The sequence below is a fragment of the Chiloscyllium plagiosum genome, chromosome 6 (genome assembly GCF_004010195.1).
Source record: "Chiloscyllium plagiosum isolate BGI_BamShark_2017 chromosome 6, ASM401019v2, whole genome shotgun sequence".
Taxonomy (NCBI): Eukaryota; Metazoa; Chordata; class Chondrichthyes; order Orectolobiformes; family Hemiscylliidae; genus Chiloscyllium; species Chiloscyllium plagiosum.
Window position 1 is genome coordinate 65409765 of NC_057715.1, and position 14528 is coordinate 65424292.

Below are 14528 nucleotides of genomic sequence, written 5' to 3' on the forward strand. Positions count from 1 at the left end.
GGATGTTGCCAGGGTTGGAGGATTTCAGCTTATAGAGAGAGGCTGAATAGCTCGGGCTGTTTTCCCTGGAGCGTTGGAGGCTGAGGGGTGACTTAATAGAGCTTTGTAAAATCATGGGGAGCATGGATAGAGTGAATAGTCAAGGTCTTTTCCTGGTGCAGAGGAGTCCAAAACTAGATGGCTTAGGTTTAAGGTGAGGGGGGAAAAGATTTAAAAGGCACCTAAGGGCAACACTTTCATGCAGAGGATGGTGTGTGTATGGAATGAGGTGCCGGAGGAAGTGATGGAGACTAGTACAATTACAACATATAAAAGGCAACATTTTGGTAAGTCTGCGACATCAGAACCTTACGCCACAGTAGGAAGGCGTTTATTACCGTGTTATTTAAATGACTACATTACCAATGGGTACATGAATAGGAAGGGTTTGGAGGGATATGGACAAAATGCTGGCAAATGGGACTAGATTAATTTAGGATATCTGGTTGACATGGACAAGTTGGACCAAAGGGCCTGTTTCCATGCTGTATAATTCTAGGACCCTAATCACATTCTTGAAGTTGCATTGTTGAAACTGGAGTACTAGCAATGCCAAAACAGATAAATATCATAATTATGAATGGGCACAGTAAACTAGTTCTTTATCAAGATTTCTGCATACTCTTACGAGCATTTACTTTCCCAGGAGCAGTTTCTGCCGCCACAAGCTATTTGAGGAATACCTGAGGGCGAAACTGAGTCATCCAAGTTGAAACTTATTCAAGGTAATTAAGGGAGTGGTATGCAAGATCTTCCCCGGCAGGGATGCAATAACAAAGATTGTTAATTGGTTCTGCATCGCCCAGATTGAGGTTGCTGTATGTTCCAGACAGAACTTGATTTTGCTGGTACACACAGTCTGGGACGATCAGGTATCATTGGAGCTGGGAAGTCACCGGTGAACACGTTCATTGGTCGGTGCAAGTTGTTCCACCTGTTGAACCGGTTCAGCAGATCAAAACAGCTTGTGTGAGGCCCAGAAGGTTTGATCAGATCGTGTACTGACTCTGAAGCTCAGAACCCTTGGTAAAATAATGTGCAGTAACTGGCCTGATACGATGTGATAAAGCAGTGGTTTTTTTAAACAGTTACTATGGCTATGGCCGGTGGTGGCTCCCGGGCTATCCGGGGGCTTTGCCGTTTGTCTCTACCTGGATATTTTATTTTGCTTGTTACCCTTTTAAACAATACTGAGGCCACTTTTAGAAACGAATCGACTCTCTATGGTCAGGAAGTAGAAGGTGGTAACCGGCATCCAGATTCTTCCAAAATTCACCTTTCCAGAAGTTTTACAAATCAGGAAGAACGTCTCAGTGTGTTTTCTCTGGATTATTACCATGTGCAGATTCCCTTTGAGATCACCCTCTGGATCTTATTGGCGTCCTTAGCTAAAATTGGTAAGTCTGCAATATCAGAAGCTGACATCACGGTAGGAAGGCGCATATTTACCGTGTGATTTAATTCAGTACATTACCTCCCTGTTACATTGTTGATCCCTTTTAATGTTAACTGAGGATCCCCATGTAAGCAGGTTAAATTGCATACTCAGTTTCCATTAGCTATCCATAAATCTACCTGTTTTGTTTTCGTTTAAATATAACTTCTCCTCAGGTAAGCCAAAGTGAATTCTATTCCAGGAAATTTGCAAAGGGAACAGTTGCATGCAAATGAAGTGAATGTTTTTGAAACCTTAGCATCCCAAAATTCTATAAGAAACGCTACAGCACTGAGTGTATTTTGAAAAGGAGGCTTTGGATTGTTTTACCATAAGAATGCTTAATTTTGTTTTTTAATATAACACCATGATCACCATTAGAATTGATCTTTTGAAGTTCTAGACTATGGATTCAGGGAGAACACTTGTTTAACTACAAAAAATAATATATTTATGTTGGAAATCTGAAGTGATAATGTTAGCATCACCCTGCAGTAAAGGTGGCAACTGTTCATTTCTCAGTATAACAAAATATGAGATTTGGGGTGTCGGTCTTAGGAATGGAAGATGTTAACAGCACTTTTAGAATGTGCAGAGCATGAGGGAGGGGAACGATCCAAACAAAAGAGCTGGAAAATAAATATTGCAAGTGCTGAAGTGGAAAGCCAATGGTGGCTAAATGACAGAAGGACTATTCCCATGACACAAAAGGTTGCACTATTGTGGGAAATTAAAGAAATAAATGACTTTAGTTACAGGAAGGTAAATAGATGAACAGGGAATCTTAGAAAATGCAACAGGATCTGTCACAGTAATCCAGACATCGAGGGAAATCAGGATGGCATCAGCAGTGAGGGCACCAACCATACTGCCAGCTCTTCCATTAACTTAGAAATTCTTCCGAAAATCAAGAGTGCGGTATTGAATAGGATAAGTTTTAAAAAAATCACAAAACACCAGGTTACGGTCCAACAGGTTTATTTGGAAGCACTAGTTTTTGGAGGGACACTGAGTCAGGAGTGCCCCACTACCTCCCAGATGATGGAGCAGTGCTCGAAAAACTTGTACTTCCAAATAAACCTGTTGGCTTACAACCTGGTCTTGTGATTTTTTTTTAAAATTTTGTTTTAATTTTGTCCAACACTGGCACCTCCACATATTGGATGGGATGAAGAGCCCGGATATTATTGTACTCCGATATGGATATGTAGAGGGATTGTAAACATTAATGTCAAAGTGATGGTTGCAGCTAGCAAACTCTGATAAACAGAGCATAAAAGATCTCTGTCTTCTTCACAAATCAAGACATTTTCTTTTACCAATTCCAATGTGACAATTAGTACATTTTGTGATTGGTTAATATTTCATAGAATAAACAATGTAATGGACTGATTTTAATATAAAAATCCAAGTAAACCAAATTGAACTTTTGAATAATTTGTACAATCCTGGGCTTCCATGCTTTAGAAGCTTAATTACAGGTCGTCTTGTGACAAAGTCATTCAGCATCAGTTTGGACAATAAACTGAATGGTAGGTCAGCTTAAACCAAAAGATAAAAACCAATATTGCTGCAAGCACTTGGCAGGTCTGGCAGCATTTGTGGAGAAAAATCAGTTAATGTTTTGGGTCGAGAGCTCTGTTCTGAGGAAGGGTCACTGGACCTGAAAGATTAACTCTGATTTCTGTCCACAGATGCAACCAGACCTGCTGAGCTTTTCCAGCCATTTATGGTTTTGGTTCTGATTTACAGCATCTGTAGTTTTTTTTCAGTTTTTATTTAGTCAGATGAAGTCGTCCATTCAAGGCATGATCTTGTAAGCCACACTGGGTTCACCATTCTACTAAAGCCTGGATATTGTCGAGGTTTTGCTGCATATGAATACAGACTGCTTCAGCATCCGAGAAGTTTCAAGTTGATACTGAACTCTGCAACTGCCAGCAGTTTGTGGTTCACCATAACCATAAATAGAACAGCATGGTGGGTAAAGTTGAACAGAATATTTATTGTGGATCCTCTCAGCTAATTTCATGTTAGATTCTTCCCCTACCCCTGCCTCCAGGTCACTTGACTCACTTTCTTAAAGGGGCAACACAAACCCAACTGCATACTATAAAAAACCCTCACTTCTGACTTAATCAATGACTTGCACTCCATCATAAGTAGCTGAAGTTGGTTGGGCCTCAGACACTATCCTGAGGAACTCCTGCAATACTGCCCTGAATTAAAATCATAGACCTTGAACCATTAATCTAACATGAATTTAGCTGAGGGGATCCACAATAAATACTCCCTGTTCAACTTTATCTGCCATGGACTTCTATGCACACCCCTTCTCCTCCTTCCCAGGGTGATGCTAGTGTTTCCCTTGTCCTCACTTTCCACCACAACAGTCTTCAGCTTCAAAGGATCAGCCTCTGTGAGGATGCCATCACCAAACAGTTCCTCCCTGCCCCAGTCAACATTCCACAGGAGCTGTTCCTTCTGTGACCCCCTGGTCCACTCCTCCATCACTCCTAATACTTCCTCACTCCCCCATTAGCACCTCCTCATGCATTCATTGAAGACTTGACACTTCCAAGGCAACTTGTTCCAAACTGTACACCACTGGGCTGCCATCTCTGATGGGTGTGACCTGTCAGTGGGACAGGACATAACTGGGGACATTGTAAGGTATGATTTTTGCCAGTCTGTCACATGATTAATCTGTGGGGCCCACCTTCCAAATTTTTGCATGAGCACCCAATTGGGAAGATTATACAGGGTTGACTGAATGAAATTGGTCCTTTTTGTTGCCCATCAATGTGAGGTGATCCATCTAATTTTACTTACTGTATTTATTTGTTGATTTATTTTCAACTTTTCTGTCGCACTTTGTATCATACTGAGAAGACCATTTTAGAGAGCACACTTAGCCACACTGTGCATTTAGAGTCAGATGTAGGCTAAATTGGCTCAGGATAGCTGATTTCCTAAACAATATTCACCTTTTCATAGAGCCCTGGATTCTGTCTGCTTTGTTCAACCATGTTCTAAGTCTGCCCTGCTACCTTCAATCCATCTTCCTCTGCTCCTCCATGCCTGTTATAGTTGTACTGTTTGGTTTACATTGGTTCCTCTCATTCCTCCAGAAAAATGTATCTGTTCACACTTTAATGTCTAAAATGATATCTCCCGCATGTCCACTTGCCTGTTTGTCCTTTGCACTTTATTAATATCCTTACCAAAGTTCATAATTGTTCCAAGTTTGGTGTCATCAGCAAATTTTTGAAATTGTGCTTTGCACATCCAAATCTAAGTCATTTCATTTAGATGAAGAAAAGATGTGAAAGTGGTTAATGCACCTGGTTTGTCATTTTAAAATATAAATGCTTATCTCTCAAAATAACCCAAGCACACTGGGCAAAGGAAGGAATCATATTGGGGCCTGTACTATGGTAGCAGTAGGGCAGAATCATGTGAAAAGTTCATTGTTATTGGGAACAACGTGCTACATTTTTTAAACTAAATTCTGGGAATTGAGGCGAGATTCCTGTTGGACGGGAAAATTGCTTATTAAGGGGGATTATTGCTTGTTTTATTGACCTTTTTATTAGCTATAGAACTTGCCGCATATATGCAATGTGGATGTGTCCTAAGCAAGTATAGGGGTATGGGACAAATATTGGAAAGCGGGACTACATTAATTTTAGGATATCTGGTTGGCAAGACAAGTTGGACCTTGGGGCCTGTTTCCATGCTGTACATATCCATGATTCTAAAGTGAGTAGGCAGTGTTCAGGCCATGCAGAGATAATGGTGTTAAGTGTTAAGACGTGCATGTGAGGGAAGATTTTTCAGGTGATGGAGAGTATGGTAGAGTTTGGACCTCGGGAGATTGGTACAGGAGCAGAGGGGAGTCAGTGTGAGATATTGGAGAGAAGATGGTAACTTATGCTAGCTAAATGGAGAAGGTATAGTAATTCCTGCAACTAAATGGTTCTAATGTCTCCTAGTTCTGACTTTTGTAATTGGATTTATTCCAGGTTTTTCAGCCTTTCTCAGGAGGACTCGTGATGGAAAGTTTGAGCAGCAGCCTATCCCAAAGCTTTCCCAGTTTAGGAAAAAATCAGTTGATCTGTCAATAAAACTAATGAATTGTTCCTAGTGTTATGATTGTTCAAGAATGCACAAGAGTTTTACATTTTAAGACTTTTAAATTAACATAAACTTATAATGCAAAAAGTACTTTTAACTAAATAAGTAACTAAAAATGCTTGGTATCAATATTTGTGAGTTAGGCCACTCTTGGCAGATACGTAGCCTTGTATATTAAATCTCAAACTCCCTCTGTCTTTTTAGAATGTTCTACTGTCCCTGTCATACTAAGATGGGTCTTCCAAAATCATTTGAAAATCATTTCTGTGAATTTTCGGAGTATCCCTAAAATGGCTTCCAACAGTAAGGCAGTCTCTGGTGATTTCTTGACCTTAAATGTTTACAAGTCCTATCTCTTCAAACAGAGAAGGCATTCTCATCAGCATTTTGCATGGTGACTAATAGAGAAGATTATTTTCCTGTGATTGTCACAGCATCAATTATTTGGGCTCTGTCACCAAATCCGAATCAGTGCTCTGTAAGAACAAATGTCCTTTTTTTTTTGCATCAAATAATGGAAACTTGCATTTGACTTGGGCCTCAGTCTCAGTGACTACTAAATCTAATGTGCCTGTAAGTTTGCTATGTTTTCACCATCTTTTCAACTCTCTGCTACCCAGTTCTTGGCCGTACTTTTTAATGCAAGGCAAAATAGAAACACTTTAATGCATAAGTACCTCATAAATTCTGCTGTTCTCAACACTGTGTTGGAGGCTGGAAACATGCCATTCCTGGTTAACACAATTGTTCAAAGATAACATGTGGTTCTTTTTACCATGGTGTCTTGAACTTAGTTATCTTAAATTAAGGTCTCATGAGTGAAGAATTTGTTAATTTGTAGTCACTTAAGGAGATGTCCTCTCCAGGGTGCGAACTACTCAAATATTCCGAAGATCCTGGACTTCCCAAATATATCGTGGTCCTCTTCCATGCCTGTCTGGCTGGCTTCACAGAGAAGCAGTTGTTTAGTGATAATGTCACTGGGCTAGTAATCCTGAATCCCATGCTATTGCTCTGAGGATATAGGTTCAAATCCCATCATAGGAAATGGTGAAGGTTAAATTGAATAAAAATCTGGAAATAGATAGTAGCCAGTGGCAACCATGTAAGCCACTGTTAATTGCTGTAAAAGCCCATCTGGTTCACTAAAATCCTTTAGGGAAAGAAATCTGCTATCCTTATCTGTCTGGCTGACATGTGACTTGAGACCCACAGTAATATGGTTGATTCTTAACTGTGATTATGCTCTCATCCTGTGAATTGATTCAAAAACAAGTGCCAGGTCTGGCATTGGCTTGGTTACAGTGGTTGCTGCATGGATGATGGACTTAAACCAAGCTACCATTGGGCTCCATTCCAACTCTTTTGTCAGAGTTTCTTCCATTAGTCTGTACCATTTAGCCTCTGGCATCCAAAGTGAGAATTTTGTCAACGGATTGGAGTTTGATTCTCAAATGCCATGCCATGAATGTCCACACACCAGTGTGCCTGCATGCTACATTCTTCGAAGCTTAACCTCTCGAGGTGCTCACAAGCTTTAAATTGGGACCATGAGGCTCTCCTTTTCATGTTGCTGTTAGGCTAAAAGTGAGAAACACATTAACTCTCCATTCACGCACTGGCTGTATCATTTTGACTTGTGGCTGGAAATACTGTTCTGAAGAGACATTTTGTACAGTATGTCTAGAAAATGACTTCTGCACTTTTATTCCCCTTTAAACTATTCTTCAATTTAATATGGTTTACACTCAAAACTATGAGAAATACCTCTTGGGAACATAATAATTTACTATTCAATCACAGGAGATCATTTACCTCCAGCAGATCCTGGGGTATGATGTGAACAGAGAGGGAGAATATAAAGTACATATGTTTTGTCTTGTGACAGTGTCGCACTTCATGCTTGAAATAACATTATATTTTATGTAGTCTGTTAAACATTTAAGCTGTAGGGCAGCATGGTGGCTCAGTGGTTAGCACTGCTGCCCCACAACGCCAGGGACCTATGTTGAATTCCAGCCTCGAGTGACTGTCCATCTGGAATTTGCACATTCTTCTTGTGCCTGCACCGGTTTACTCCCACAGCCCAAAGATGTGCAAGTTAGGTGAATTGGCCATGGGAAATTGACTGTAGTGTCCAGGGATATGCAGGCGAGGTGGGTTGCCATGGAAAATGCAGGGTTACACGGATAGGTTTGTGGGGGAAGAAGTATAGGTGGGATGGTCTTTTGGAGGGTTAGTGTGAGCTTGATGGGCTGAGTAGCCTGCTTCACACTGTAGGGAATCTATGAAGTTTGCCTAATGCTCGGAAAAAATTGAAGCCTATGGGATACAGGAGAATGTGATGAATTGTATTCTAAATTGATTGTGTTGACAGAGGTTTGTGTGAATGGAAAATGGTTTCCAGTGGTGTACCACAGAACTCAGTGTTGAGACCCTTGTTGTTTGTGCAATATATTAATGACTTAGACTTAAATGTGGGAGCCATGATTGGAAATTTGTGGACAATATTAAAATTGACAAAATAGTTAGTGTTGAAGAGGGTGGCTCTCAAATACAGGATAATATTGATGGTCTGGCAGAGTGCGCAGAAAAATGACAAATAGAAATCAATCCAGAGAAGTGCGAGGTTCTGCATTTGGTGGGGAGCACGTAAAGCAGGGAGGGTATTTTGAGGGGTAGAGGAAGTAAGAGATCATTGAGTTCATGTCCATGGTTCTCTGAGGCATATGGGACCAGTAATTAAACTGGTAAATAAGGCCTATGCGATATCATCCTTCAGTAGGTGAAGTGTTGAATACAAAAGCAACAACTTAGTGCTGGAACGATAAAAAACTGCTACAGCTGAAGTTTTGTATCTAGTTTTGGTAGTCAAATCAAAGGAGGGCATAATTATTCGAGAGTCAGTACAGAGAAAATTTACAAGGAGGTTACGAGGGCTTGAAACTTGCAACTATGTGGAATGATTGGATAAGCTATGTTTCCTTAAGGACATAGGAGAAGGAGAGGTGACTTAATCGAAGTGTACAAAATAGTAAGAAACTTGGATAGAGTGAGCAGGGAAGACCTATTTCCATAATCAGAGATGTCAACCACAATAGGGTGCGATTTTAAAATAATTGATAGAATGGTTAGAGAGAACAAGGGAACACTTTTTTTTTGTTCACCCATTGGATGGTGAATGTATGGAATTTACTGCCTTGTTGGTGGTAAGGTGAAAACTGTCAACTCATTTAAAAGGAATCTGAATATTCACCTGAAACTGTCTAACCTACAAGATGATATACTTGTGCTGGGAAGTGGGTTAAGAATAGATGGCTAATTTGTTCAGCTGGTATAGACACAATGGACCAAATGGCCTCTATTTGTTGTGTAGTTTTTCTACAATCGTGAATCACTACATAGAAAAGACCTTTTTTATTTTGGAGAATTAAAGTTACAACAGAAATTACTCAGTCACCTATTTTATTACCTTATTCTTATCAGATTTGTGTACTATGCACTTGATCATGTTTTAACAGTGGTTTCACTTGGCATCAGTCCATTTCACAAACCATAAGCAATTGCCATTGTTCGAATTTGTATTTAGGCAAGCAACAGGAAGAAGGTTCTTTATCATTACTACTTTTGTTCTACACAATTGTCAACATTTGGTTTGGGTGTGATAGTTTTGTGCAGTTTAACCATGCTATTTAACTCACTCCAATCGTTCCAAAGGCTTGCAGCTTTGGCTCAGCCACACTTACTCTAATTAATCCTTCTTTTGTCTTTAGTCCTTTTTTTTACCCCCTCCTGTTTTGTATATCCCAATTCCCAGAAGGTACCAGCTCTCTACTCAATTACACCGTGGCTCAGGTTGAATGTTTAGCAAAACAATGGATCTCGGCCCCCAAATCTATGTCAATGACATGGATAAGGAGACTGAATGAACTGTGCAAATTGATGATACAAAGCTAGATGGTAAAGTTAGTACATTGTAGCAAAACAAAAGTTATTGAAAAATCAGCAAGTCTGGCAGCATCTGTGGAGCGAAAGCAGAGTTAACGTTTTGGTTCCAGTGACTGTTCAGAAGCAAATTAACAGACGTACAGCAAGCAGATCAAAATGTAATGTCATGTTATCTTTGATAACAATGGATTTGAGATGAAACAGCAAAGAAATTTGGAGGGGTATGAGCCGGGTGTTGGCAGGTGGGACTAGATTGCGTTGGGATATCTGGTCCTAGATTAGAGTGGTGCTGGAAAAGCACAGCAGTTCAGGCAGCATCTGAGGAGCAGGAAAAATCGGTGTTTCAGGCAAAAGCCCTTCATCAGGAAACCCTGATGAAGGGCTTTTGCCCAAAACATTGATTTTCCTGCTCCTCAGATGCTGCCTGAACTGCTGTGTTTTTCCAGCACCACTCTAATCTCGAATCTGGTTTCCAGCATCTGCAGTCCTTGTTTTTACCTTGGGATATCTGGTCAGCATGGACGGGTTGGACCAAAGGGTCTGTTTCCATGCTGTACATCTGACTCTAAATCCTGCTGCAGTTACTTCAGAATTTTGTAAAGTTACACCAAAACTGTGCAATTTGGCCCTGCTTTCAGAGGTGCTTTTGGATAAGATTAGATTCCCTACAGTGTGGAAACCGGTCCTTCGGCCCTACCAGTCCACACTGACCCTCCGAAATGTAACCCACCCAAACCCATCTCCCTCTGACTAATGTACCTAACACTACGGGCAATTTGACATGGCCAATTCACCTGACCTGCACATCTTTGGATTGTGGGAGGAAACCGGAGCACCCGGAGGAAACCCACGCAGACACTGGGAGAATGTGCAAATCCACACAGACAGTTGCCCAAGGCTGGAATCAAACCTGGGACCCTGTTACTGTGAGGCAGCAGTGCTAACCACTGAGCCATCGTGCCACCCATAAGATGTTAAACAATAGGTTCATGTTCTGCTTTCTCCAGTCAGCCTAAAAGATCTCACAGCATTGACATGACTAGGAATGAATGCACGCTTAGAGGAGCTATAACATAGGATACATGCTAAACAGAGCTGTCTGCCTAAGGGATATTGAGAACAAGTTCATGTTATTTTTGTTCCCTTCTTAGTGTTCTCATCACATTTAGGGTCAGTTAGCTCAGTTGGCTGGATGGCTGGTTTGCAATGCAGAGTGATACCAGTAGCATGGCTTCAATTCAGCGCTGGCTGAGGTTACCATGAAAGACTCTCATTTTCAAATTACCCCTTGCCTGAACGTTCACATCCTCTATCACCAATATATAGTGGTGGCAGTGTGTCCCATCTACAATATGTACTGCTGTAATTTACAAGGGTTGCTTGAGTCTCATCTTTCAAACTCTCAAACTTTACAGTCCTGAAGCACAATAGCAGATGATACACAGGAACACCACCATCTGCAAGTTCCACTCTAAGTTATACACAGTCTTGACTTGGAACTTATCACCATTCCTTTACAGCCACTGGAACAAGGTCCTGGAGCTCTCTCCAATTAAACAACCAACAATTGTCTCTCTAATGAGAGAGCATTCCTGTCGTCTGGTAAGACTATGATGTCCTGAGCTTTACCTTCTCAACATCTGCCACAGCTCCAGTCCAGCAGGAAAATCCTTTCTGGTTTCTTCAGTACTGAGCCCCTCACGATGGTGCCCACGTTAGATACATTCTCTGCCCTTGCTACCCTCAGTATGTCATTCAACAAAGTGGGATACTAATTCATCAGCTGGCGGAGGGGAGGAAGCTGCAGTGGTAGGTTTATTCAGCAAGAGGTTTCCCTGCTCCTGTTTGACTTGATACCATGTTGATTTAAGATTTAGAGATGCCGGTGTTGGACTGGGGTGTACAAAGTTAAAAATCACACAACACCAGGTTATAGTCCAACAGGTTTAATTGGAAGCACACTAGCTTTCGGAGCGTCGCTCCTTCATCAGGTGATTGTGGAGGGCTCAATCCTAACACACAGAATTTATAGCAAAAATTTACAGTGTGATGTAACTGAAATTATACATTGAAAAATTGATGGTCTGTTAAGCCTTTCATCTGTTAGAATACCATGATAGTTTCACTTCTTTCATGTGTAAATCACAAAACCTTTTTTTAAAAAAGTTGCATTCTCAGGTTAGCTGTTAACAATGGTGATAGCTAGATATTATGTTGAAGGTGTTAGTCCCCTGCTTTCTCTGGCTATGCCATGATGTTTAGATTGATTCTAATCTAAAAAGTGAGATAATGGAGTTTTACATGAATGCATGCAGTTTTTGAGCAAAGTACAATGTGACTCAGCCAATGTTGTCTATCTTATACGTTGCAAGCAAGGATGCCCAGATAGGATTTCTTCAAGACATTTTTAAAAAAGAAAGTTTGGGGTGAGTGTCTCTGTGGAGTTTGTACATTCTCCCCGTGTCTGCGTGGGTTTCCTCCACGTGCTCCAGTTTCCTCCCACAGTCCAAAGATGTACAGATTAGGTGGGTTGGCCATGCTAAATTGCCCATAGTGTTCAGGGATGTGTAGGCTGGGTGGATTATGGGAAATGCAGGGTTACAGGAAGAGGGTAGAGAGATGAGTCTGGGTAGAGAGTTGAGTCTGGGTGTGATGCTCTGCAAGGGTTGCTGTGAACCTGATGGGCCAAATGGCCTGTGCCACATTTCTTTTTCAGTGAATGTGGGTGTCTCTAGCTGGGCCAGCATTTATTGCTCATTGCCCTTGCAAGGTGCTGGTGGTGAGCTGCCTTCTTGAGCTACTGCAGTCTGTGTATGTGCACCTATAATGTTAGATAGGGAGCTCCAGGACCTTGATCCAGTGACCGTGAAGGAAGGCTGATAAGTTCCAAGTCAAGACTATGTGTAGCTTTGAGTGGAACTTGCAGATGGTGGTGTTCCTGTGTATCTTCTGCTGTTGTGCTTCTGGACTGTAGAGTTTGTGAGTTTGAAAGATTATATTGAAGCAACCTTTGTAAATTACAGCCGTCCATGTTGTAAGTGGGGCACATTGCCACCACTGTACATTGGTGATGGAGGAAGTGAATGTTTAAGGTGTGGCTGTGGTGTCAAACAAGATGGCTGCATCATCCGAGATGTCATTTGAGTGTTGTTGGTAATTGCAGTCATCCAGGCAAACGAGGGAAATTCCGTCTCACTTGACTTGTGCTTGTGGATCATGGACAGGCTTTGGATTTAGGAATGGAGTTGCTCACCACAAAATTCTAGCCTCTGATCTGCTCTGGTAGCCATGGCTTTTTATGCGAATTCAGTTCAGTTCCAGTGTTAGCTCTTGGGATGTTGATAATGGGGGCGCCAATGATAGTAATATTGTGGTAAGATAACTTCATCAGATTGTACCTGGCATTGTAGGGAAGAATATTTGCTGCAGGAACTTACCCCTTTAAAGGTTTAAATACCATTTACAGCATGGAATGGGTTATTCAGTCTCTGCTGGTGGCTGTGTCTTTCCACATTTCATTCATCTTGCCAACTCAAAACAAATACTTTTTTCTTTCACCTTCACTTGGCTATCTGTCCTTGAATTGCATCTTTGCCCTTTGACAATTCCATGTCAGCCAAGTCCACCATCTCTGAGAAAGGCTTCTTGTCAGTTTTATTTTGTTTGGATTTATTAGTGATAATCTCATTTTAAATCCTAGTTAATTTTTACATGTTTTTCTCGAGTTTGAAGTGGGAGTTGACACAGGGCATGCTGACATGGGGCACACACAAACTAGATGGCCACTGAGCCATTGCATGGAAAAATACAGCAAAGTACTGCCTAAGGTCAACAGGATACCAGCACAATAGACGCAGAACATAGATAATTAGTTTAAGGCGAGTGGGGGAGAGAATATACATCAGTAATATCTACTGCCACCACCTTCAATAGAAATGTTAACTACCTGAGACTACTTGTATACAAGTGTTAATACCTTAGATTTGCAGTTACGGTAAACAATCTTTCTTCTCAGAATGATAACGACCAATTACTGCAGCAATGGATTTCAGCATAGCTGCTGGAACTGACAATGATTCGGAGATGCTGGTGTTGGACTGGGGTGTACAAAGTTAAAAATCACACAACACCAGGTTATAATCCAACAGGTTTAATCGGAAGCACACTAGCTTTCGGAGCGACGCTCCTTCATCAGGTGATTGTGGAGGGCTCGATCGTAACACAGCATTTATAGCAAAAATTTGCAGTGTGATCACCATTGCACTACACACACACAGACACTCCCACACACGCACACATTCTCACATGCACACGGACACAGATACACACAGACGCGCACACAGACACCCACACAGACTGAACATTCCTCTGAAACTGAAACTGACAATGACTCTAGTGTTTTCTGTAACAAACCATACTGCACAAACAAAGACTCAATATCTGGACCATTACACCATGAAATATATGTATAAAATATTGCAACATGCTCCTAGGGTGAGAGAAGCCTCGCAGCTGACAGTCGTGCTGCCAGACGTCTAATTCTCTCTCCCTGGCGCTCCGGTTTCTTTGTACAATAAACTCTGTCATTGAATCTCGATTCTGACTCCGAGACTGGTGATTTCCCCCACAACAATCTCAGCCTTTCTTTCCCAGAGAAAAGTGTCCAGTCTTTTAGGAGTGTTGTCTCCTCTCAGTTCTGGGCTATAGTATCATAGAATTCCTTTTGTGCAGTCCATCTGGTACGTGCTGACTCTTCAAAGAGTAGAAAATGTGTTGCTGGAAAAGCGCACCAGGTCAGGCAGCATCCAGGGAACAGGAGAATCGACGTTTCGGGCATAAGCCCTTCTTCAGGAATGAGGAAAGTTTGTCCAGCAGGCTAAGATAAAAGGTAGGGAGGAGGGACTTGGGGGAGGGGCGTCGGAAATGTGATAGGTGGAAAGAGGTCAAAGTGAGGGTGATAGGTCAGACT

The 14528-nt window shown here is 41.5% G+C and overlaps 1 protein-coding gene across 1 annotated transcript in view; it reads left to right on the forward strand.

The window, feature by feature from the left end:
- Positions 1–882: 882 nt before the first annotated feature.
- The window catches only part of slc9a2 (solute carrier family 9 member 2), a 93547-nt gene continuing 79901 nt past the window's right edge, over positions 883–14528 (forward strand). Inside the window, exon 1 of the mRNA XM_043691732.1 lies at positions 883–1436. Within this exon, the coding sequence (XP_043547667.1) occupies positions 1133–1436 (304 nt within the window). The 5' untranslated portion in view covers positions 883–1132. The remainder of the gene's footprint in view (positions 1437–14528) is intronic.